Source organism: Pipistrellus kuhlii, unplaced genomic scaffold, assembly GCF_014108245.1.
Source record: "Pipistrellus kuhlii isolate mPipKuh1 unplaced genomic scaffold, mPipKuh1.p scaffold_m20_p_18, whole genome shotgun sequence".
NCBI lineage: Eukaryota > Metazoa > Chordata > Mammalia > Chiroptera > Vespertilionidae > Pipistrellus > Pipistrellus kuhlii.
Window position 1 is genome coordinate 20079957 of NW_023425493.1, and position 25590 is coordinate 20105546.

Here is a 25590-nt window from a genome sequence, read left to right on the forward strand (position 1 = left end):
TTATCCACCTCATATAATGGTTATGAAAATGAAGTGAAATGAAACAAAAGCATTTAGTGCCTATTTTATTGGAAACACTCCATAAGCATTAGCTATTGTAGAATGTGTTGATAGTATGTGTTTGGGGGCTGTTGTTTGTCCAAGTACCCCTACAATGCCTTACTTCTCTTGGCTTGATCAAGGTCAAAGGAAGAGAATCTATTGATGGATTATTAGGTCCCAGTTTTGAGCCTTCCCACTACTCCCTTCCCATTCTAATGCAAATGATACCAGAGACACTCCTCACTTCTCACACAGTGTTTACAGTCTTTTCATTGGTCAGTGATGACAGGGGTTGAAGTTGAGTTGTTGGCCCACCTGTTGATGACCCCTCACTGGACTATCATTTACTTATTGTCAAATGGAAAAAGTGAGACTTCAGGAAGAGTGTGTTCCTTACATAGAGTCACAGTGCCCAAGTCCTTTGACTATAATAGTTTCCTAATCTCCTTTTGCCTCACTTTCCTAGTCCTGGATAGCAATAGACCTACCTTATCAGTTATCAAATAGCTTAATGAAAATGTATGTATTTAGCCATTACCTGCCACATAGTAAATGCTCAATATATGTTATTGTGGGGGAAAAAATAGTAATAACTTTCAATTGCCCTACTTTATTCTTGTTAGATTCAGTCTGATCATCACATCATTCAGCAGGTTATGAACACTAAATCTGTCCAGGGTATGAATGAAGTTTCCGTAAACAAAGATGAGAAATAGAGGAAAACGTCCCTTGTGCCATGAAGTGTTGTGAACACAGATTCAGACCCATATAGAAAAGCAGGAAGGTATGGGAGAAGAAAGTAAGCATGAGGGGCAGTGCTATTGATGAATGCGCAATGACAGGCAGTTCACCTACTTTCTAAATTGCACCCTTCCTGAAGCATGCATGGCTCTCACTTCTCACTTCCAGCCCCTGGATGGGTGTTTTGTGTATGGGGGGTGGGGGGCTGTTGAGAAGGAAGGGCTTTAGGATTAAGATAGAGTTTGGGAGAGAGAAGGAGAAAGATGTTATCAAGGTGTTCCCTCACTGCATGTTATTCCCAGCTGATCAGCAACATATTTTAATGATCAAGTGATCTTTGTATTTTTTAAACTATCATCATTCACTCAACAGGGACTGTATGGCTAGACCTACATTTCTAGGGGATATCTGTCAGGTCATTTAGAGGTCCTCTTCATCCCTCTTGTAATGAGCATTTACACAGGTCAGCCTGCAGAAGTGGGCCCAAGGCAGTGTCAAGCAAGTCTTCAGACTGGTAATGGGAATCTAGGAAAAAACAGATTTGATCCTCCAGGGGAGTCTGTCACAGGGAAATTACATCAGATTGCTACCTAAGTTATACCCTTGTGTGAATTGGTTAATAACTCAATTTCACTCCTGGGTCTAGAAGCTGAAACTTTTCAAACTCCTGAGAGTGTTTACTTTTGCTGTATAACTTTTGTGTATCTAATTCATTAAGCTGAAATACAAGTAGACTGGTTCATGATTTCTCAGTATAAATAAGCATCACTTTGGTAGACAGCACAGTGTAGTAGAAAGAATGAGAAGCTGGATTTAGTGCTGTCTCTGTCTTATTTGCCTTAGCCCTTACAATCTTCACTTACCCTCTGGCCTTTTGATTCTAATTCTGTGGAACCTACCACACAGGATTGATGAGTGAAAAGAGAGGGGATAAATAAGAACTTTGCATGTTATAATATAGAATGTTTTACTTATTTGAGTCTTTGTAAACACTCTCCTTTCTCAGGCTGAGGAACACAACAAAGATACATAAGATTATTACCACTTTTCATCTTTACTTTTTTAAAGGAACTTCAGGTTCAGCCCCCAGCATGGCAATTACAGATCATAGAAATTTTTTTAAAAAAAAATCAAAGAATTTTAGAGTGAGACGTATCTTTAGAAGTCACATACTCCCTTTTCTTTTCCCCCCAACTTTATTAAAGAATAATTGACAAATAAATTGTACCTATTTAAATTGTGCAGCATGATGGTTTGATACACAGATATTTTGAGACACACACACACACACACACACACACACACACACATCTGTAGGAGAAAATGATTTAGAGAAAACCTGGAGAACTGACTGGTCCACTGAGCTTTGGGCTCCCCAGTTGTGTGTGTGTAAGAAGCCAGGGCTCATGCTCAACAAGGTGAGCTTGCAGGTCTGCAGGAATGGAGTGGAAAGCCTTCTTCTCCAGGATGAAAATGAGAATGCAAGCCTCCACTTGAGTGCAATCAATTCTGCTCGGCATTTATGATGTCAAAAAACAAAATTCAACTGAATAAATTTAAAGATCTAATTGGCATTATTTAATGATTCATGAATCAGGCAACATCCCATCTTAGCAGCTAGAAAGGAGCTGTGCAAAATGGAAGAATTATAGGCAGAAGGAGGTGGGGCAAGGAAGTTTTTTCTAGAAAAGAATGATTGTTTTAGGCAAGGTCACCTTAGCTTGGTGAAAGGTGTGGGGTCTCTAAGGCAGATTATTTCACTAGTGCTAAGTGGGTAATTCCAGATTGGTTCACATTTATATTCCTAGAAGAACATAAAACTGAGTTAGGTATTATGTCTCGGTTTGCTGTCATGGGCCTTAGCACAAAGTGAGTCCATTTTGGGCTTTTTGTTTCTTTTTTATGATCATTTTCACCTTTTGGTCAGACACTTTACCTAAGAGGTGATCAACATGTATGGTATCAGCATCACTCACAACCACTACTACAGAGTTCTTGCTGATCCTATGTTCACATTAGATTCACATTGTTAAAAAAAAAAAAAAAAAAAAAAATATATATATATATATATATATATATATATATATATATATATATATATATAAAATTGATTTTTTTTACAGAGAGGAAAAGAGAGGAATAGAGACTTAGAAACATCAATGAGAGAGAAACATTGATCAGCTATCTCCTGCACTTCCTACTGGGGATGTGCCCACAACCAAGGTACATGCCCTTGACCAGAATCGAACCTGAGACCCTAGAGTTTGCAGGCCTACGCTCTGTCCACTGAGCCAAACCGGTCAGGGCCAGGTTCATGTTGTTTAATCATTCACTCTCTTTGTTCCTTCTCTGACATTCTAGTCTTGGGAGAGATCATTTGCTTTGTGGTTACTGGCTGCAGATGTGCTTTGAAAGCTTTTGAGAGAATATAGTTGACCCTTGAACAACATAGGGATTTAAGGGCACTGACTCCTACACAATAAAAAATCTTCATATAATTTTATTTTTATTTTTATTTTTAAAAAAATATATTTTATTGATTTTGTACAGAGAGGAAGAGAGAGAGATAGAGAGTTAGAAACATCCATGAGAGAGAGTCATCAATCAGCTGCCTCTTGCACACCCCCTACTGGGGATATGCCCGCAACCAAGGTACATGCCCTTGACCTGAATTGAATCCGGGACCTTTCAGTCCCCAAGCCAACGCTCTATCCATTGAGCCAAACCGGTTTTGGTGAAAAAATCTTCATATAATTTAAATCGGTCCTCTTCTTATGCAGATTCCCAACCGCCAGTTGATCCTTGAAAATGCAAGTTTTAAATGCATGGGTTGATTGAACTGAGTGAGTCAACTGGAAAAAGTGTGAGTGTAAGTGGACCTGTGCATTTCAACCCCATGTTGATCAGGGGTCAACAGTATAGCTCATCAGGAGAGATTACTATGATTATTATAACTAAGATTATTCTCAGTGCTTGAGTATGAATAATGGCAATATTGATGTGGATTTGTGTTCATTATAAGCCACATAATGCCAAGCAATTTAGTTATATTATTCTGGGGTTGAGATTTGCAAAGCAAGAGAATGGGCATTGAGATAGTGGAAAGGAACAAAGGCCTTGAAGCCAGGAGCCCTAGTATTTTTCTTCTCTAATTTTCCCACTAACTAGTGAACTTCTTCAAGTATATTGACTTTTCTGGAACTCTCTATCAATGAAATGGAGATATAAATACCCACATTAAAGGGTTATAGAGGATTAAGTTAGCTCATGAATGTTGAAAGGGCTTCTTAACAGAGCCAGTGAATAATAGGCACATCATTACTTGTTAAGTTAAATCATAGATGATAACAGAAATACAACTAGATAAAAAGTAATTAGAAATGGAGATAAATCAAGACAGGTGATGGCCTATTCTCTTCTGTAAGTCATGTACAGGTGATATTTTGTCATTATCAATTTCATTTTCTATCCACTTTATAAAGTGAGAACCATATAGGAGATCTCACTGAATAGTTCAGGATCAAGAATCAGAGCAAATACTAAACTCTATGGCAATGAAAGCCTGGAGGCCACGAAAGAGGATTCAGGAGGAAATGAGTTCTCCTGGATCTGGTAGGCATTTTCTTTCCAATCTTCCTGCATCCAGGGCCCCAGCTTTCCAAACCTAGGTATTCCTATTGTTTCCAGTGCCACACTGCAAAGATGTGGCCCCCAGTGATGTGCAAACCTCAAATCAGAATTCCAGTCATGAAAGTGCAGTCTTCAAAAGGACTTATTCTCATTACATTGTATGAAATGACCTGTAAATACATATTTTAACATTACAGAGTTTAAATATTATTATACATCTTACTTGATGTCAGTTTTTGTTAAATGCATGCTGTTATCTCAATTTACAAAGGTCAGTTGGTTGCAGTGGAGAATAGAACTAGGTATATTTAAATTTTTTCTTACCAATACATCTGACTCAGATAACCCTAACTTTTCTTTTCAAAGAGCTTTGGGCCTCCTCACCCCCTTTTCAAATGAGACTTGAATGAGTAACATGTGGATAAACTTTGCAGAGCTTTGAAAAGATCCAGAGAACCATTGTGGTAGGAAGAGGCAAACCATTTTGGAGGAAATCATAAGTCATTTGAATGCTTCCTCATCTCCCTGGTTGTGTCAGAATCTTTTGGCTGCACTCCCCCCAGGGGAATGTTTTCATCTCCATGGCTAGGTAAATAGAATGTTCACAGAGTTGCTTGATTGCTATTCATGCTGGCAGAGAGTAGTGCGGTGACCTACTTCCAGCAGCATCCATAGAAAGCTTCACTGCTTTCATCAGCCTGATTTCAAAAGCCATCCTCGATGAGTTCTGCAGCTCCTGCCCACACCTGCCTTGGAGAAAACCTACTATAGATCATGGAGGGTCCTTATTTCTGTCTCTCATACCACTTCTGCTCTCATTTTTGGTTCATTTTAGTCTACCTTCAACCTTTTTGGGAAAAATAGAAGTGGTAGGTGGGCAGCTTAAAGGATGGTAACATTTTTGAATTGCAGAGGACAGCTCTATAAAGGGATCTTGGTGGGGTTGCAGAAAGAAATCAGATGAAGTTTTTGGTGTGTGTGTGTGTGTGTGTGTGTGTTTAATCTAGTAGATTATCCTTGTTTAGATAAACATAATTGATCACTAGTAAATAATTCATTGGAAATTATTTGGAGGCATCTGTATGTGGATGATTCTTCTTGGGGACCACTGATACGGTTTCCATAAGTCACTGTCATGAATTTCAATATAGCCAATTCTGCCGAAGCCAGTTTGGTTCAGTGGATAGAGCATCGGTCTGCGGACTGAAAGGTCCCAGGTTCCATTCCTGTGAAAGACATGTACATTGGTTGCGGGCACATCCCCGGTAGGGGGTGTGCAGGTGGCAGCTGGTCGATGTTTCTCTCTCATCAACGTTTCTAGCTCTCTATCCCTTACCATTCCTCTCTGTGGAAAATCAATAAAAATATTTTAAATATATATACAATATATAGCCAATTCTTATCCTAAAATGGATAGGCTGGGCTGAGCTGGAAGCTTTCCAGGCTCTAAGAAGAAAGTCTGATTTGAAAAACTTTCACAGAGACTTTTATCCAGTTATCAGAAATATACTCAGCCTGCACCAGATTTGGGGGTCTGACTACAGCCGACTGTCATGTGTGGTTTTGTATCATTGAGTAGCATGATTAGAGCTGGAGAGTCCCTACAGACCTTCTAGTGCAGTCATTTGAAGATTAGGAAAATGAGCTCCAGAAAGATTGCAGAGACTCATTCCCCCAGCTTCTTGTTCACTGCTCCTGTCCACCTGCCATTCCCTTTCTCATCACTGGGTCATTACTGCTTTAGGCTCTTTCCATCGGGAGCAAATGTCACTGAATAGGAATTCGATTGCCCTTCTCCTGGTCACAAGTGGAAAGCTTTATTCCAAATCTCATCATGTCGAAGAGATTCTAGTTACTTGAGAAAGGAGCTACCTGGGCATCTATCTGTTGGGTGAGAGGTTCTTGAAGTTTGAAGCCATTTTGCCAATAAGCTTTTGCCCACATAGTCCAGCAACGCTTGCTCTCTTATTTGGAGGCAGAGGAGCTAGATTTAGATGGAATAGAGGAACCACAAAAAGAGTTCCTTTTTTCAGTTGTATGCTAAGCACCTGCACAAAAGGACTTCCTGGCTATGCTATCTCCCATTTTGTTGTTCACTTAGCCGGGTCTATATAGGCACAAGCTCCAGGCAGACCTTCGTGTCCCTAGCATCTGTGCTGCTTGAATCATTTTGTGTGGCTCTCACTCTGGGCAGTAGGATTTGTCACTTCAGCACTCCATACCAGATGGTCCCTGTGGTGAAAGGTGTGGAGGCCCAGCAAACTCAGCCCAAAGCACGTTCTTTCCTCACTTTTTTTGACTTTGTCCTTTCTCTCTGCATCCTCCTACTTTGTCTGCTTTTCATTTCTTCACAGATGGCCAGAACACTAATGTGCTGCTGTCATTGTGTTTATGGAACAAGTTGGGGTCTTTAGAGGCTGCTGTTCCAGAGACATTAAAGGCATGGGTCACATTTGATACCAGGGTAAAGATTTTCAGGATAATTAGTGATCCTCTGCTGTTATTAACCCCTGACTTAAGCAGGTTATTTTCTTACAAAGGTGTTGAAAGTTAATGCCACTGTTAATAGTTTCAGTTGGAAGACCATAATAAAGCCATGTGGGAAAGTAGACCTACCATCAATATCTTTCAAACTCTGAAATTAGAGTTGGGGAAAAAGGAAAGTTAAAAAAAAAAAAAAGAATTGAAGAAAAGGGATAATTCAATCACAGGCCTACCTTTGGTAATCTTAATGATAGTCCCTTGTGGAAAAGACCCATTTGTTATTCTTAGTTTTGGAGAGTTGGCTTTATCACTAAATTCCTGAGCTTCCTCGTCATCACTTAGAACCTCAGAATGGTAGCTGAGATAGCATAAGGTTGGAGGTTATGTCTTATTTTTTGGAGATGTTCCCTTTCCCTTGTAATTCTTTCATAAAGAATATGAGGCCATTCACAATACTGTACTTAATAGAACTGAAAAACAACCATGCAAAACTAATAATCCATGGACACTCCTTCCTTCCTCTAACAGCAGGAAGTTTTGTGGTAGTGCATTTTATTTGTCTTTCAATTAATCCAGTTCTTTTCTAACTCTGGGGAATTCTCTCAGAAGCTAGACTAGATTTAGCTGGAGGAAGGTTTTTTAAGATTAACAGTAGGTTTGAAGATCTTGATCTAAGCAAGGTCTTGTAAGAGTAATGGCCATCAGGTGTCACCCTCAACCCCAAAGGACTGCAATCAGTTCATCAGGTGTGCTTGACATGAGGCGAATAATTGACATGTCAAATGCTTCTTCCTGGCTTGACCTGGTCACTGGAGCCACCTCATGGCTCCTCCATGGGATCTAGCTTGGAACTCAAGAAGGGAAAGGGGCCTGAGTGCCAGGATTGCTCTGAGTCATTCAGTGAGTTAAAAGGATCTTTGAGAATTTCCCCAATTCCAGTCTACATTTGACTTTAAATTATCAAGTTTTTTGAAAAAGACAGCACCGTGGATCTGGTCCTCACCGAAGATACCTTTTGAAAAAATTTTGGTCCTGAAACATGATGATTATTGTCTTAAAAGCCCAGTTCAGGGATTCTGAGAGTGAAGAAATGACTAAAGCAAGACAGGACACTTGATGGCATGAGGAAGGTGTAATTCCTAGATAGAGCAGGAATTCTTGGAGCAAATTTTGGGTGTCCTGAGCTATTCCCACTAAAGGACAATGCTGCAAGCTCATAGACTGAGGCTGATTTTAATGTGATTTTGTCTTACTCTCCTTCCTGCTGCCTTTTCCCACCCCAAATTATTCTCTAGAGCAGCGGTCGCCAACCTTTTGGACCTCATGGACCACCAGTGGTCCGCGGACCACCGGGAAGTGACTGCTGCTCTAGGATGACTCTCCCTGACAAACTTGCCATAACCCACGTTCTGTGGTGCCTAATATAGAAACTCCAGGGTTTCTGCTTTAGAAGCCTCATGTCTGTGCCAGTGTGTTGAGAGCTTTTCTCTCCAGCCTGAGATCTAGTCTGAAGATGTGTCTGGTTCTCAAAGTCTCTAATCAAATCATCCCAAATTGGTCCACCCTATGCTCAGAGGGAGAGGAGAAGTGGAGTACTATAGACTTGAGAGGTGATTTGACATTGTCTGTGACATTGAAGTTATTGCCTTTTTAGGTAGTTTTGTGAAGCACACCCTTTAGGATTTAGAATCATAGATGGGCAAAGTCTTACCAAGATCTTAACATTCATCTATATACAGCTCCTCCTTATACAGATGATTAAACTCAAAGCTAGTAATTAATTGAAGGTTATTTCAGATCTGGGTCTCCTGAGCTCTGGTTGAATGTTTGGATCACTGTAGATTCTAGGATCAAAGTCACAGAGTGAGATTGATTGAACCTATTGTTTTTGCTACTCTCTTTAATGGGTCTTCTTAATCGTGGCTTTATTTTCTCCTCTGCTTAATAAAACTGTGTATGATTTCCCATTAGCTTCTAACTCCTTAAACTGGCTTTCACAACTTTCATAATTGACACTAATCTGTATTTTTTTTTAGCCTCAGTCCTCCACTACTCCTCTTCATAGCCTTCATCCTACAGCATCACTGGACCTGCCTCAGTTTTGTAAACACACATTGTTTTGCTGTTCCTTTGTACACACCATTCCCTTCATTGGCAGTCACCTCCCAATATTTTACCTCTTCTCCTGGGTTTATGCACAGCCAATTTATATCCTCTCACTCAGCACTGCTATTACTATTATATTTAGAGGACTTAACTCATGGCCACGTCTTCAATTTCTTATTAGACCAAAAGCTCCTTGAGAGTAAGGACCATGTCACACAGTTGACTGACTGGCAAAAATAGTATGCTCCAAAAATATTAGTTGTGTCCAAAAATAAATGGTACCCTAGTTTCTGTGTATTCCAGAATTTTGGGAGGTACTTAGGATATGAGGTCTGTGGAAGGAAAGAATGGACACACTAAAAATCAGGACAGCCTTTCCCTTTCAGAGATGTCAGCTCCAAGTGTGATGATGGCTTCAGCACTCATGTCACCTGTGCTATCCTGAGATGCTTGCGTGGGCTCCTGTTGGCACTTGTTTTATTCAGTATGTTATAGAAAAGGCCCAGTCTGAGCCTCAGTTGCAGTGCACAAGAGGCCTTGGACTACAGTAACTATTTTATTACCATCCCTGTTTTCCCCTTAGAAGTCTTAGGATAGTCTTGCATTGGTAAAGCAATTTGGGAGCATTTCCTCTTCCTGAAGTATTCTGCTGACATCCAGTCCAACGTGACTGCATTGATGTTGTAGGCTCCACCTCAGCCCATTGGCAATGAAATTCACAAGACATTTATTATACCCCATGTAGTTCTTTTATTGGTTGACCCAGCACTGCTATAGCATATTAAGTTCCTGGTTTAGCATTTTCGCTCTTCCATGTCAAGTCGTGCCAAAAAAAGCTGAAGAAGAAGCCATCTTTCCTTAATTACCTTGAATCTAAAATATGACAGTGCCCTCTTTCTGGCAGATGTGGCATCCTCCTTCCTTTAACCTTTGATCTCTATGATGAGTCTGGTCTGGGAAAAATCACTGTCTATAGGGAAGGGTGTGAAAAACCTACACAGAGGTTCAGAGGACTGGTCTAGTGCCAAGGCCAGAAATGCTCTCCACTCACCTTCCTGTGGGGCCATTTGTCAGTGCCCTTCCTGCACCTGTTCTTTCCTTGGTACCATCCCTCCTGGAACCCTGCAGTAGAATACCTTCCTTCCCAAAAAAGTCCTAGATGGCCACTGATATGGGGCTTCTTTTTGGGCTGATGAAAATGTTGTGGAATCAGAGTGATGATGTTTGCAAAGCTTTGTGAATACACTAAAAACCACTAGATTGTATACTTTGAAAGGGTGAATTTCTGGGTATGTGAATTATATCTCGATTTTAAATGAAATCATGGAACACTAACTCCTTGTGTAATAAATTAAAATCCTGTGGCACATAATCTCCTGAAAGACCACGCGAATTTTCTCCTCAACTGTGTCCTCGCTCTGTGCATGTTCAAAGGTCGGGCCATGCAGTGTGTGTGCTGGGGGTGGAGAGGAATGACAACCGTTCATCTGTTTCATTCCCTGTTGTGTCATGCCCAATGATCTTGGTCTGGGTATTGACTTGTCTTTGCTTCCACAGTTAAAACAGAGGTAATGAGCCTGGCCCACTTGATGAGGATCTGGGAAATAAAAATCCAGTTTGTTAGTGCTTTAGAGCGATGAGGGGCCAGCTTCCCTTTGAAGGGTTTAAGGGACACCGATGTGTGTGGAATAAATCCCAGGTGCAGGCAGGAGGCTGGGCGTGTGTTGTGCTGGGTGATTCCATTATGCCACCTGGTGCTCCATTAGGAACTGGTGCTGTTGGTGACTTATGTCTGTGGTGAGGAGGAGACTGAGTTTGGTTTCTACAACAATGACAGGAAAGGACTTAGGTGAGGAGAGTGTGTTTCCCAGGAGGAATCTTCCCAGTGCGTGTGTATGAAGGCTTGATGAGTGAGAGTAAGTGCCACCTAGTAGGGTTTGTGACTGGAGGGGTTTCTATTGGTCTAAGCAGGCACCCTCGGAGGCACGCCCAAGGGTTTCTCTTCACCTGGAAATCAGAAAACCTCCTTAGTGAATCGGGAAGCCTGAGTCCCTGCCTCACCCACAAATGGGGCTGTGCCTGTGGAAAACCTGGTCGGGGATGCAGGGAGTCATCCATTTCACACCCTCTACCCCCTGCAGCTTGCTGGATGCTATGCCAGGGCATGGACAGCTTGCCAGTCCAGCACCCATCAGGGTAACTGAGTCCCTTAGGCAATCAGGGAGAAGGGCTAAGTCTTTGCTGCTTTGCTGGTTCTCCATCACACTCTGCCTTCTCTGTGCTCTGGTCTGTGGTGTGAGATAAGCGATCATATCAGTGTCTTCTAGATACTGGCTGTGACCTGTGCCTCATGCAGATTCTTGTCACTCACCTACCCTGAGAGGACTAGCCCACATTCTTCTTCATCCTCCTCATTCTCTTCTCAGAGTCTGAATGCCTTCTCCCTACTTACCTGCCTATTAAAGGGAAATTGCCCATACTTCAAGGCCCAGACCAGTATCATCTTCTGAAAAGAAGGCTACTTTCATCTCTCCTTCCCCCTTCTCCCCAGGCAAGATGAGCCTTGCCTCCTCCTACGTTCCCACAGAATGCTGCCATGCATGTATTGTAGCACTTACCTACACTCATTCACCCTGGATTACTTTAGAGCAGCGGTCGCCAACCAGTGGTCCAAAAGTTGGCAACCACTGCTTTAGAGAACTTGTTGAGGGCTTCATGTCCTAGTGCCTAAAATAGGGTCTGGTGCTTAATATATGCCCAGTGTGTGTCTGTTGAATAAGTGAATAAATATATGAGTAAATAAATAAAGCAGAACATCATTTGTGTCCTCATACAAATAGTGAAAGGCATTTATAAACTCCATAAATATTTAAAATTGCTTTCCTCTTTATGGTCATGGTACTTGATGAGAATATTCTTCTAAATGTGTTTTATTAAATCTTTTTTTATGTCTATGAAATTACTATATATATCTACTTTTTTTAGTCAAAGGTAATAAATTTGAGGAGAATCTATACCTTACAAAAATGAAGTTTTAGAAAGCAGAGCTTTGCCCAGCTGTGTTCAGCAGAAGGTTAGTTCCCTGGTGGTAATAGTTGGTAAAGAAGAATAGTCTGGGGGACAGTGAAGTTCAGGAGGGACTGGGTTGAGCAGGTCTCTGTTGTGGAACATCTCAAAGCTTTGACCTGGTGTTACTTAGGAATATTAGTGAGAGGGTCATATAACAGTGACCTCTACAGCAGGATCTTAGCACCTATGGTGTGAGGTGAACATTAGGAAATTTGTTGTTGATTTGTTGGTGATAGACCAGTGCCTCAATCTAATGCCCTGAGGGCAGACGAATGTCTGTTCTTAGGAATGTCTTGTGCCTGTGCTAAGAACCCATTTATGCACCACCCTCTCCATGTACACCACCTCTGCTCTGCAAAAGTGAAGAGAAAATTTAAAGGGAATTAAAACATTATTTTACCTGCCACAGCAATATCAGACATCTCCAGTGGACTCTGCAGAAAATGATTGTGGTTTTAGAAATAACCTGTCAGCCCAGTTGCTCTGCAGTAACCTTCCAGGATGTTTCTCTCCATAAGTACCAGTTCTCTACATGGTAATTACCACCTCTCTTCATTATAGATTCGCTGGTATCTAGGAGCAATTGCTAGGGAACTCACACTCTCACAAATTTACAAGAGGAAAGCAACCTTGCATTTACCCCAGGGGGCGCTATTAGGATATTCAAACTAGGCTAGATAAAGGATGCTATTGGTCATAGAAATAGCAGGAAGAGCTTGGATTTTTACCTGGTCTTTTTCTCAATGTGTGAGAGACTGGCTCGCTAGATTATGATGCTTAGACCTATGGGGGATAATTTTCTTCTCAGGGTCTCTTCCACTCCTTGAGATTTAGAGCAGCAGTAAGTCTGACCTAACTAGTTGGAACCCTATATTGTCTTCCGCTGATGCTGGCTAATCTGTATCAGTGTCTATGAAGATGAGTAAGAAGATTTGGTCTGGTTCAGCTGGAATTCTGACCTGTGCATTTGCTGTTTGTCCTCCAGAGATCTCAGGGAACACAGAGGACATCCCTCTGGTGCGCTGGAGGCAGCAGTGGCTGGAGAATGGCACTTTGCTTTTTCACATCCATCACCAAGATGGTGCCCCGACCCTTCCCGGACAAGACCCAACAGAAGAACCCCAGCACGAGTCAGCAGAGGAGGAGCTGAGGATCCTGCACATCTCAGTCATGGTAAGAGCAGCGTGGCCTTCACCTCTCAAGCAGTGCTTACGTTACCTTGACATGAAGAGTCTTGGTGCCATACACACAGCTCTATAAAACTCAATGCCATAATGATCACTGATCATGTTAATGAATAATTTCCCATTTATGGGAAAGCAATCCACTTGTGGTGTCAGTAAAAGTTGCAATTATTTCCACAGCATCAGTACCAAGCTGTCCTCTGTAGGCACATGCCTAGACATAGAGTTTTTACCAATCATCAACCATAGACAGGAACAGAAGACTGTCTTAGAAAGAAATTATTCAACTTGTATAAACAAATATCTTGTAAAAAATTAATTACATAAATGTTGGCCAAATGATTGAATAGCCAAGCTGCTTGATGCTATCAAGTCCTCTTCCCTCTTACCCTACCTGGGAGAAAGTCAGCATCCTGGATGTCTCTCCTCGTAGCAGAAGGTCATGTCAATAGATACTAGTCCCTTTTTCTAGCCCAGCTCAGAAACTTCACCATCAGCAACCCTTCACCTATTCAGAAATTAAAAAAAAACAAGTTTAGAAGATTCTAATTAGTAGATTTCTTTTCTCAAAAAAATTAAAACAGTATTCCTAAAGTTCTAAGAACTTGTATTTTAGAATCTCACTAGAAGGATATACAATGGTAGGAAGGGTTTTTCTTTGATGGTGTATCATTCATCAATATATCCTTAGCACTTAGAACAGTGCACTCACATACTTGATGCTTAATAAATATTTCTAGAATAAATGAGTGAATTTCCCAATGCATATAGAAAAGACCTGTTTTACTTGATATTTTATGTATTAGTGTTATGTTGACAAAGCCAATACATATTCTGCTCCTAGGGTAGCCTGGGAGCAGATTGAGGCTTGACTGGTTAGCCATAAGCCATATGTATGGAAGGGTATGGGCTATTCTGTTAGGAAATTCAGCTGAGAACCAATCTAGGTCTTGGTGTAAACTTTAATCATTTATTATTCTGTTACCATCACTACATGCTATTTAGTTTTGTGTATCAGATAGGGGGAAACTGAAACACATTTTAGATATATATGAATTTACATTATCCAAATACTTGGCATAGAAACTTTCCCCATAAGAGTCTCTCATAAAATCTCAGAATATAATCCTTGTATTTCTTCCTCAATCCATGTCCCTATGAATAACTGGTTCGATAGATTACCTGCATATACATAAGCTACTTTATGTAAACTATCTGGTCAAGAAAATAATTTTTGAACAGTAAATAGTAAATCTCAATGTCCAAATATGCTAGAAGGCAGGCAGACAGATGAGATTGCTATGCCCCATATTTACAAATGAACTGAGGTTTATAACATGGGCATTACTATACCTGTACATCCATAATCAAAGGCCAGTGTTTCCTATCTTAGAGAAGGCTGTTTGCAGTATAATTTGTAGTTTCCAGGGAGTGGTGAGGTCACTCTGTCTGAGGAATCAGCCTGACATTGACCAGGGTGACAGATGTTGAGACAGTTATCTTCACACTAATAATATGATTTGAGTGAAAAAGGGATACAGGGTGGCTTCCCACCAGCCATCCACAGCCTTCCATGGTTGGGGGAAGCAGTCATGGTCATGGGTGGTTTTCGTTTTGTTTCTTTTAGTCCAAGACCATGTCAAAGAACCTGTCTTTTTCGCACCAAATATAAGTATAGAGATTCCCAAGAACTAATATTGGGTGTGATTTTTGTCTGAAAGAAAGACTTTGAATACAAGAAGTTAAGACAGGTAGCATGTCAGAAGGCATGTTTAGTTGGGGAGGGGGAGTCCAGTGAAGATCCTGGCAAGACAATGGCTTGTCCTGGTTGCTACCTCATATTTTCAGAATGACAAGGATTGCACTATCCTCAGATGGAGGTATTTTGGTAACTTCTCTAGAGGAGTGTGTGTGTGCCTGTGTGTTGTATGTGTGCACACATGCATTTGTGGGGGTGGGCGGCAGTGAAGATAGAAATACACTGATCAAGAATGCAAAGTATGTGAGGAAATAGGTTGTGCCCATAAATATAACAGCCCCTGTGAGAAACCCTGCATTATGAACGCCATGCTTTTTTTTGAGACCCCTGGGCAGAGGTTAATGGACAGTGGACATTTAAATGGAAAGAGAACAAAAGTCAGCCTTATTGCTGTGCCTTAGATCTTTTCTTCATATGCTACTGGTCACCATGGCAGACCACCAATGACATTCTCTTTCCCCAATAAAATGGAAGTTATTATTCCTCTAGCTTTATTTAAACCAAGATGTTTTCAATGAGGCTGAGGGAGGCAGAGGTTAAAAGACCATGGGCAAAGGGTGAGAATGGGCAGGTTTTGTATTTGTTACTGGCTTGGCCCCTTGGAAAGGCCCACATGTGATTAGAAAAATTTAAGTAGTTCTTTGACTTCTGTAGGAGAGTAGGTTCCCTGGGTGAACTGAAGATATAAGTACCCCCTTGCATCCTCCTCAAAGATGGTGTGGTCAATGTAGTCCCCTGCAGCCCAGCTTTCTGCTCACCTTCCTCCTTTCCCAATCCACACCACTACCTCCAAACTGCCTCTCCTATTCTGAGTCTATTGTAGTCAGTTGCAGTTGTGTATTTGCCCTCAGCTTAGAAATCAAGCCTAAGGGTATTGTGTTTGAAGATGTGATTCTTAAAGTCTCTCATGTCTTCTTAAGAGATGCAGAGATGGATATACTTTATCTGATATTTTTAATATCATCTTCTTCAGATATAAACTAGGCAACTAGTTGAGGCATCCAGAATGACAACATTATAAATGTGAAAAGATAGCAAAATGCTTTGACCAATATTGGGCAGCAAAATGCACTTAAATGAAATCTTATTGCCTAAATGATTTTATGAAATAACAAAAGTGGTGTTATTTTTCATTAACTATAATGATGACTATTAGTACAGTTTTAGCTTGGGCCCATTAGCATAATTTGAAAAAGAGAAAAGTTAAGGTGTTTATTAAAACCTACATGAATATATCTAACCTTTTCTCTCTTATTAAGAAAATATATGTTTAAAAGCTTAACTGGCCCTAACCTGTTTGGCTCAATGATAGAGCTTCAGCCTGCGGACTCAAGGGTCCCAGGTTCAATTCTGGTCAAGGGCATGTACCTTGGTTGTGGGCACATATCCAATAGGTAGTGTGCAGGAGACAGCTGATCAATGTTTCTCTCTCATCGATGTTTCTAGCTCTCCCTCTCCCTTCCACTCTGTAAAATAAATAAATAAATAAATAAATATATTTTTAAAGCTTTCATTCAAACAAAGGATTTGTGTGCATGCATATAAGCCTAACCAGTGGTCACGGACAACAGAGGGGCAGGGGGCATGCGTGGGGAGGGGTTTGGGATGGGAATGGGGGGATGAGGATAATTATGTGATACCATAATCAATAAAGAAATTTAAAAAAAAGCTTAACTGATAATCCTAACTATTTCTAATATGTGCAAAGGATATTAATGGTTCTGTGAAAACCTTAAGCTTTACCTTTCCCTCATTTTATATTTATACCTTTCTTGTTCATCTTGTCTCAATGCAGGGATTGCTATTTATTTTTATATTTTGCATTTACCATGTTTTGTTTTAAATACAAAATAGAGAATGAGAAACACAGAAAAACCTTTTTTGGTATCTTTATGACATTATATGAATGATAATCAGTAAGTCATTGCCTCCACAGTGCCCAGTACAAATATACCATCATCAAATTGTGGGCTGGCAGAAAACCACTACCTCGGCTGAGAACTGGACAATATTAAACTTTGTAAAACATTTTGCTTTTGTTATTTTTTCAATCACATCCTAAAATTTTTGAATGACCATTTTCCCCAAATGCTACCATTTCTTCCTAGTGTAGAATAATTGGATTTTCCTCCTGAAATCTTATATTATTGCTCTGCAGGTCAAACAATGTATGTTAACCTCCTGTGTAACTCAGACTTGACTGAAGAGATTTATTTCAAATTTTGCAAGATAATTGGCATTTAAACCTACAAAAGTACACAAGGATAGTTTTTTGCAAACTCTTGAACAAGCGAAAGCAACATCATTAAATGAAAATTGATGTCTGAGTTTAAACCAGAAGTCAGAGAAATCTTCAGTAAAAAGCAGATTGTTTATTCCTGAGAAGATCGGGTTTAATAGAGCTTTATATTGGCCATTCAAACTCTGTGTGGATTAACATTTCCATATTTTACTTTTGCTAATTTACCATATGATCTACATTTTTCTTCTTAGTGTATCTAAAAGAGTTTAATGATGTCTAATAGAATTTTAATGTTTTATCTATATATTTCATCTTTGTAATTAAAGATGGCAGTGTTAATAGACTTGCTGTATTGTATCCAGGTTGGTTAAGTGCATTTTTCACAGCAATAGCCTTTCAAAAATACTGTGCTTTGATGTATATTTTGTAGTGATAATTCCAACTGATTAGTAATATCTTTTATAGTTTAGCCTTCTTAGACACAATTCACAATTGTGGGGAAAAATCTTTGTGCATTTGTCTATCCCCCCGAGGATAAAGTCCATTAATCAAGCGTGGATGCTGCTGAGGCTGTCTAGCCTTCACACACACACACACACACACACCTCTGCATGAAGCTCATTGGCCATTGTCTACAGCATTGGTTCTCAACCTTTATAATGTGGTGACCCTTTAATACAGTTTCTCATATTGTGGTTTTCCCCAACCATAAAATTTATTTCGTTGCTATTTTGTAACTGTAATTTTGCTACTGCTATGAATTGTAATGTAAATATCTATCTGTGTTTTCCAATGGTTTTAGGTGACCCTGCTAGCGGTTGAGAACCACCGCTGTAGAGCCTAAGACCATTGGAAAACACAGGTATTTACATTACGATTCATAAAAGTAGCAAAATTACAGTTATGAAGTAGCAATGAAAATAATTTTGTGGTTGGCAATTACCACAACATGAGGAACTGTATTAAAGAGTCGCAGCATTAGAAATGTTGAGAACCACTGGTCTACAGGTTCCTGTGGCTGCTGGCTCCTCAGATGTCCCTAAGCTCCTTGTTTCTGGGAGTTCAAGACAGATTTTTCTCTTTAGGGAGAAAAATGAAGAGAACAAGGTTCAGGGACAAAGAGACCACAGGTGCTCTGTGGAGTGCAGGAACAGAATGGACACTCGAAAGAAGTTCCAGCCTAGGGAATAACATTGGGGCTGAGTTGAGTAGAAAGCCCACAGAACTTATGGGAGCCTCAAGGACCATGTTTACAAGATTGCAAACTACTTTTTGCTGTGGGACCCATCCTTTCTCTCACTGTTATATTTGAGTGTGGTCCAGCTGCCTGTGCAACATATGTGACTTTGCTTGAAGTTGTCTTCATTTCACTCCTAAAGCTCAGCCACTTCCAGGGCAGAGAAGAGCAATTCCAAGTGGTCATCACTATTCCACCAAGACCACCAGGCACTTATTAAATGGTCATGGGCACAGAAGAGATGGTGAGATGGTGAGCTGCCTTTTTTGTCAACACCTTTTACCTTCAGAAAATCTGTTGTAGAAATTATTAATCAGGTTTACTTTTGTATCTTTATTATCAATTGATATTATTTTTGTAATTCTCACTGAGGATGCCCTAATTTATCAGTGCTGATCTGTTTTTTTACCTTTAAGAATCAAATGGAGGAGTTAAATGTGTCCTGCCTTACTATGAAGGGCAGAGAAAGGGCAGTAAATTGGAAGGTTTAAAAAGATGGGTCCTGAATCAGTGCAAGGAGTTTTTCTAGCAATTCAAGACATCATCCGTCCTTGGACTGGACTGCCTGACTGGCGTGCTGTCCACCTGCCAGACTCATCACTGTATACTCTGCCTTCCATTAGGAAAGTGGGGGAGCGGGGTGGCAGTTGCTAAAATAATAAACAAAATCCCTTAAAAAATAAAGAAACTTTTTTTGCTTTGGGTCTTTGCTCTGAAAGACTGATGTGTAAAAGACTAGAGATCAGGGTTCCTTCAGAGGCTATTCCAAGAGCCAAAGAAGGTTTGGCTTGCACACCTCCTCACGCGGCACCATAACTTGTGCATCTCTTACAGGTATGGGAGTCTGTTAGCCATTCAGTTGCTCAGCTAACTTCGTCTTGCTTGCTGCCACCCTTCCATATTCCTCTGGAGTGGGAGCTGGGGTATAGTGGAAAGAAACACTGGGTTTGGAGTTGGAAGGTGGGTTTCTAATGCTGGCTTTACTATGGTGGGTAATTGGCTGGCTTTTTTTGGAAGCTTTATTACTTCATCTGTGAAATGGATGCATTAATTAGACTTTTAAGTGATAAAGAATGGAAATCCCCTCTGGCCTTCTCTGTAATGGACTTTTACAGTAGAAATGCATATGAAGAGAAGGGAGACAGGAATCCTCTAATTAAAACAAAATCCAAACAGAATTTCATGAAACCTGGAACTGGTAGGTCATGCAGGATCTGCGTCATCTTGTCAGCCTCAGCAGTGGCTTGGCTCTTCGCACCTGTTTTATTGCTCCTGTTGCTGTGAATTGTTTTCTATGTCTCATCGAGTCTAAATCCACTCCCCTCGCCAGCTTCATTGCTTTTGTATTTTCCATTTGATCATCAAGTCACCTCACTTTGACCCCTCCTGACTTCTCTCAGTCTTACGAGGTTTCCAGTTTTGTTCCTATGGCTGTCAGAGTTCTTGTTTTTGGTTCCTTTCTTACTGCTTCAGGAGAGAAGCAGATGGCTCTACCCAGTTGCTATAGTTCCTGTTCAGAGCTTTTCCTATCAGGTTATCCCATAGGTTGATGTAACCCTAACCTTCTATTGGCTGTAGTTATGAGGAGGTGTGCTTTTGTGGCACAGAAAATGGCCACCCCTGTTCTAGGCACAGCTCAGAACCATTTCCTTTAGCAAAGACTGACTGTCATTCAACACAATAGACATAGTACTGTCTGTCTTGTAGAGAGGAGGATCTAATGATGTCATCATTATCATCTTATTTTGTACCTACTATGTGCCAGAAGCTAAGTATTTTCAATGTATATTATTATTTTTTCATACAACACCATGGGTAGGGCTTATTATTTTCCCATTTTGCAGATGTGGCAATTGAGGGCCAGGCAAGCTAAGTAACTTACCTAAAATTAAGCAACTATCAGTTTGCAGAGCCAGGATATGAATTGAGGCAGTTGGCAGTCTAAACTATGAGAAGCATCTGATTCATATCCTCGCCCACACTAAGTGGCCAATATATGTTTATTTCTTGTCCTCTTAACAGCTTTTGTTGTTTTGCTGAATTCTGTCTGCTAAGACTCATCTGATACTTTTCCTCATTATTACTTTAAAACTGCTAACTCTGTGAACACTAGGACCCACAACCACAGTGGAACACAGATCTTTCTTTCTGTAGCTGCACCAGGCAGCTAACCCCAAAAGCTCAGATCTGTTCAGCTTGGCTAAACCCACCTGCCCACCTTGGCTTCAGCCAGGCCACCTCACAGCTGGCCATGGGTTTATTGGCAGGAAAGGAAAGAGGGTAGTTAGGGATTTTCAACTCTAAAATTGTGAAAGTCATGTAACAGTAGACTTCAGCTGCTTTATATACATCCTTTGACACTTTCAGAGTAAATTTTTAGAAACTCAAGAAGCATTTTAAAAGCGTTATTGACCTATTATTGATTTAAAATAATCATTGACTAATTTATTTATTTAGATATTGATTCATTTAACAATATCTGTCAGACTTTAGATCTTTTTTTTTTTTTAGCTACTAAGGAGATAGAACATTAATAATACAACATTTTGCTTTTAAGGAACATTCAATCATATTATTAATGCTTAACATTTGAGGGTGGCCTTTGGCAAAACTAAGAGCCAGGTGGAATGCACTGTCTTCTCCATTCCTTTCCATTTTTACATCCTTGTTACAATTCTGGTGTTTCCTTTCTTGAAGCTCATAGAAGCCTTAAGTCACCCCATTTTTCCAGACAACAAGGAAAATAGCTAAGAGGCCAATTTTTCACAAGGATCCTAATGCCTTTTAGCAACTTGATGTAATATTCTGCACTACCATTTAATTCATTTGATAGAAAAGCCAACAATTTACTGTTAAGTACTTAGCTCCAAAAACCCCTGAAGACCCTTTTGAAAGCAGGAGCTGTAACCTCTCCGGGGTTCAAATCGATATTAAGAACTGGCAGTAGTCATAGTAATGAAGCTATCACTTTGTGCGCTGTGTGCCAGGCAGGGTGTAAGATTATTTTCCTGCATAATATCAATCAAGTCCCATAGCAGCCTGGTGAAATTAGACGTACATTTCCTCCCATTGTAACTTAGAGAAAGAAAATCCTAGAATCAAGGTCACACACGTGGAGCCAGTATTCAAAGCCAACGTGTTGGACCTCTGACTCAGTCTGCTGTGGGACTCTGCTGCTTGGTGGCACCAGAGTCAGCTGGTCTCTCCCCTTTTCAAGGCTATGTGTGTGTGTGGGGGGGGGGATATCTCGCTTCTCTCAGCTACTGCAGCAGAAACTCTTCGCTTGGTGGATGACGAAGAGGCACCTAGAGAACTGGATGAGATGTTGTCATGGGGGAGTCTCTGAGGCCCTTCATAAGTTGCAGAGCTAGATTGGACAAAAAGATCAAGCATTGCAAAGAAGTCGGGGGTTGGCTCTGAGCAAAGGTTGTTGAGAAGCCGATGAGGACTATAGTCTATGATGTTGAACTTGAGTGAAGTAGTTTATACCAAGGGCTTTGCTATCACTTACTAGATTTTCTAGTGACCTTGGAAAAATTGCTTAATATCTCTAAACTCATTCTCCTCATCTATAAAATGGGAATAATAATAGATTCTCCTTTGTAAGCTGTTTTGATGATTGCATGAGATGAATTTTATTAAGCACTTCCTATAATGGCTGGCCCATGGGAAGTGCCCAGTAAATATTAACTAGGTAAACTCTTGGGATGCCATGCAAGCTCCCTGTAACAATTCTGTGTGCAATGTGTTACCCAGTAGCCATTATCTTAGAGAGGCAGAAAAGCAGCTGGGGTCATAGCAACATCTTGGAGGAGTTCTGAAAGAATCATACTCAGGGAAAACACCGAGGCAATTGGGGGACATCAGGGCAATGGAATGAGCCCTCACATAGCCAGGGTTCGGTCATGTATATCCAGGCATTGTTGAATTGTTTCTGTTTCATTGTTTATAAGGTTTTCTAGCAGATGTATTATCGTTTAGGGTGATAAGCCCAGCTCCAGGCTTCCCTGGAAGAACTTGACCAATTTATTTTTTCATCAAACCAAATGATGTCATTATGGGAATTCCTTTTCTGCCCAAGTATCCACACATACAGATTGTTATTACATTCACAATAGGGAACAGAAGGCATGGAATGGTGGGTGTGTTCACCATTCAGATGCTTATTCCTAATGCTGTTGCCTTTCCTCCAGGTCATGCTGTCATCCCCATGCTTCCTGTCCCTATCAAAACTTTGGGATTCCCTCACAGACCTGAAGTTTGTGTATAAATATGCCCTCAAACCTCTTCCCATCACACCCATGGGCTCTGATTGGAGACAGACTGGATTTGATAGTAGATGTAGCAGCTTTATATAAGGCCTGGCCCATGGGAATACTAGCATGGAGAATGGCAGGAAGTTAGGCCAGGGCTCTATGAACTCTGTTGCACCTACCCATGTCTTGCCATTGTAGTGCCAAAGCAGCCATGTACAATATATAAGTGAATGGGTGTGGCTGTGTTCCAATAAAATGTTATACTAACAGGCAGGGGACTACATTTGACCTAGAGGTCATAGTTTGCTGAGCCCAATCTAGTATTTTCTCCTCATTTTGTCTACAGAGTTCAAACATAGACTAAAATCTAGTAATTTGGTAGAAGTGATAGGGTGTACTTGCAGTGTAAAGATAATAGTATGCTAGTTTTTGTTAGCTTCCCATCGATTGATTGCAATTATCACTTAAGGCAGGCATTGACAAAGATTGTTCTTGCTACAAATTCAAGGCATGTGGTATTCAATTCAGGTGACATGTGAGCACATTAGCCTCTTCTGTGAGGTATTAAAAGTTTAGTGAAGACAAAATTTGATGAAAACAAAAATATGCTTCAACTTGACAAGAGTAGTCTACAGAGGAACAGTCTCTTAAAGCAAAATATCCACTAGAGGTGTTCACACATGCATGGGAGTTGAGTTTGTTTGCGAACATGTCAGGATCAAGTTGGTTTGTGTGGGACTGATATATAGGACTTTAAGAGTTAGAGGTGGCTCTTTAGCTTGCTAATGAGGCTAAAGGTAGACAGATAATATTAACATCTCCCCTCATAAAACCATCTATGACCCTCTCAAGTTTCTGTTAAAGTTTATTGAGAATCTTGCCTTGCCCTGGCTATTGTGTGTCAGTGGTTAAACATCAATCTATGCACCAAAGGCACAATTCTTGGTCAAGGGCACATACCTGGGTTGCAGATTCAGTCCCTACTCCCTGATAGGGCATGTGCGGAAGGCAACCAATCCATGTATCTCCTGTCTATGTTTCTCTTTCTATCTCCCTCCCTCTCGCTCATCCCTCCCTACTTTCCACTCTCTCTAAAAACAACCATGGGGAAAAAAATATCCTCAGGTGAGGATTAACAAAAAAGAAAAAAAAAGAATCTTGCTTCTAGCATTGGCTGATGTCAGTGGACCATCCTCAGAGTTGCATAGAGGTCTTTATAGTACATGTGGAGAGGTTTAGGCATATGTGGGGAAGTCTTGATACTGCCTTGCTATTTATGATTCTCCTGATCCTTCTACCACTCCTGCTGATGTCCGTGAATAGCAATAGAGATGAGTCAAGTACCTTCTAACTTGGGATAGATTAGATGCTCAGTTTATTGATGTATCGGACTGATGCTGACAACAGGGAGTACTTCACGGAGCAGTATCTAGGACCTGCTGGGTTCTGGCTCCTAATCCCAAAGTTTGTTTAAGGTGAATTTAAGGTGACTTATTCTGCCCGAGTACCTCAGAGAAGACAGAGTCTTAGAAGGTTCCTAAGGGAGACCTGGCATGAGATGTTTATTGAAGCATTCTACCTTTTGTTTCCTCTCTTCCTGTGTCTTGTCGGGGAAGGGCTTTGGGACTAAGACATGAGAGGACATGTCCGAATTTGGCATTTATTGGCTTCAAACCCATCATTGCACAATGAGGTAAGCTGCCACATAGACCAAACTCAGAGGGTCCTGCATCCCCAGAGAGTTCAGGCACTCTCTTATTCCCTAAATGTCACAGTGTGTACACATCCAAGGCTCCGTCCCCAGGCTGTCAACTAGCTATTTCAGTCCCAGTACCACTTCCATCACTGCTCTGCTGATCAGAGCAAGAAGCCTCTACATGGGAGACCCTGGGCTCTCCAGGGCACGGCCACCTCCCTGGTACTGACTCTACCTGGGATTGCGATTGGGCAGCAGCAACTTTTCCCTGCCAGGCCCTGCTCATAGCTTCTGCAGCAGTGATGCAGGCTGAGAACCCAGCTAGGCTCATCTAGACCCCGTCTCTCCTATCATCACCAGTGACTAAAGCTGGGCCGAGGACACGAGTGGCCTAAAACCACTGACTTCGAAGTCAGAGGCTTGGATTAAGGTTCTTTTCCCTGTGAAAGTCTGAAACCTCAGACAAATTCCTTCACCTTCCTGAGCCTCTGTTTGTTCATCTGTAAGTGAGTGTTCTCAAAACTTGAGCAACCTCCCCTTTTTGCCATCTATTTATACAATCTATATTCCTGTTTTCTGAATATTTCTATATAAGTAGATTGGATTCATCTGGCTGAATTTATTTTAACCGTATCTTAGATGAAAATGTCAGCAAAGGCATGGATTTGATGTTATCATTCATTATTTCCATGGAGGTTTGGAAAAATGATAGTTTATAAACTAAGTAATAAAATGAAAATGTTCCACACTTTCTTTTTAAAAAAGTATATCTTATTGATTTTTATAGAGAGGAAGGGAGAGGTATATAAAGTTAGAAACATCAACGAGAGAGAAACAGCAATCAGCTGCCTCCTGCACGCCCCCTATTGGGAATCAAGCCCACAACCAAGGTACATACCTTTGACTGGACTTGAACCCAGAACCCTTTTTCAGTCAGTGGGCCTATGCTCTAACCACTTAGCAAACTGGTTAGGGCAATGTTCCACAATATAACTCTGATTCATGTTTATATTTTGTACAGCTTCCAGCCCAGTGCTTCACACAAGAAACATCCCCAGTTGATGTTTGTGAAATGAGTATAATTAGTTTGTATTTTGTTTTGGTCTACTTGGTCCTCACAACTGCCTCTATCTCACCCCAATCT

General features: G+C 40.8%; 1 protein-coding gene across 5 annotated transcripts in view; it reads left to right on the forward strand.

The window, feature by feature from the left end:
- Positions 1-25590, forward strand: part of ASTN1 (astrotactin 1) — a 253533-nt gene that overhangs the window by 82665 nt on the left and 145278 nt on the right. For all 5 annotated transcript variants that reach the window (XM_045583192.1, XM_036442542.2, XM_036442544.2 and 2 more), the window contains exon 2: positions 13058-13245. In XM_045583192.1, the coding sequence (XP_045439148.1) occupies positions 13058-13245 (188 nt within the window). The remainder of the gene's footprint in view (positions 1-13057; positions 13246-25590) is intronic.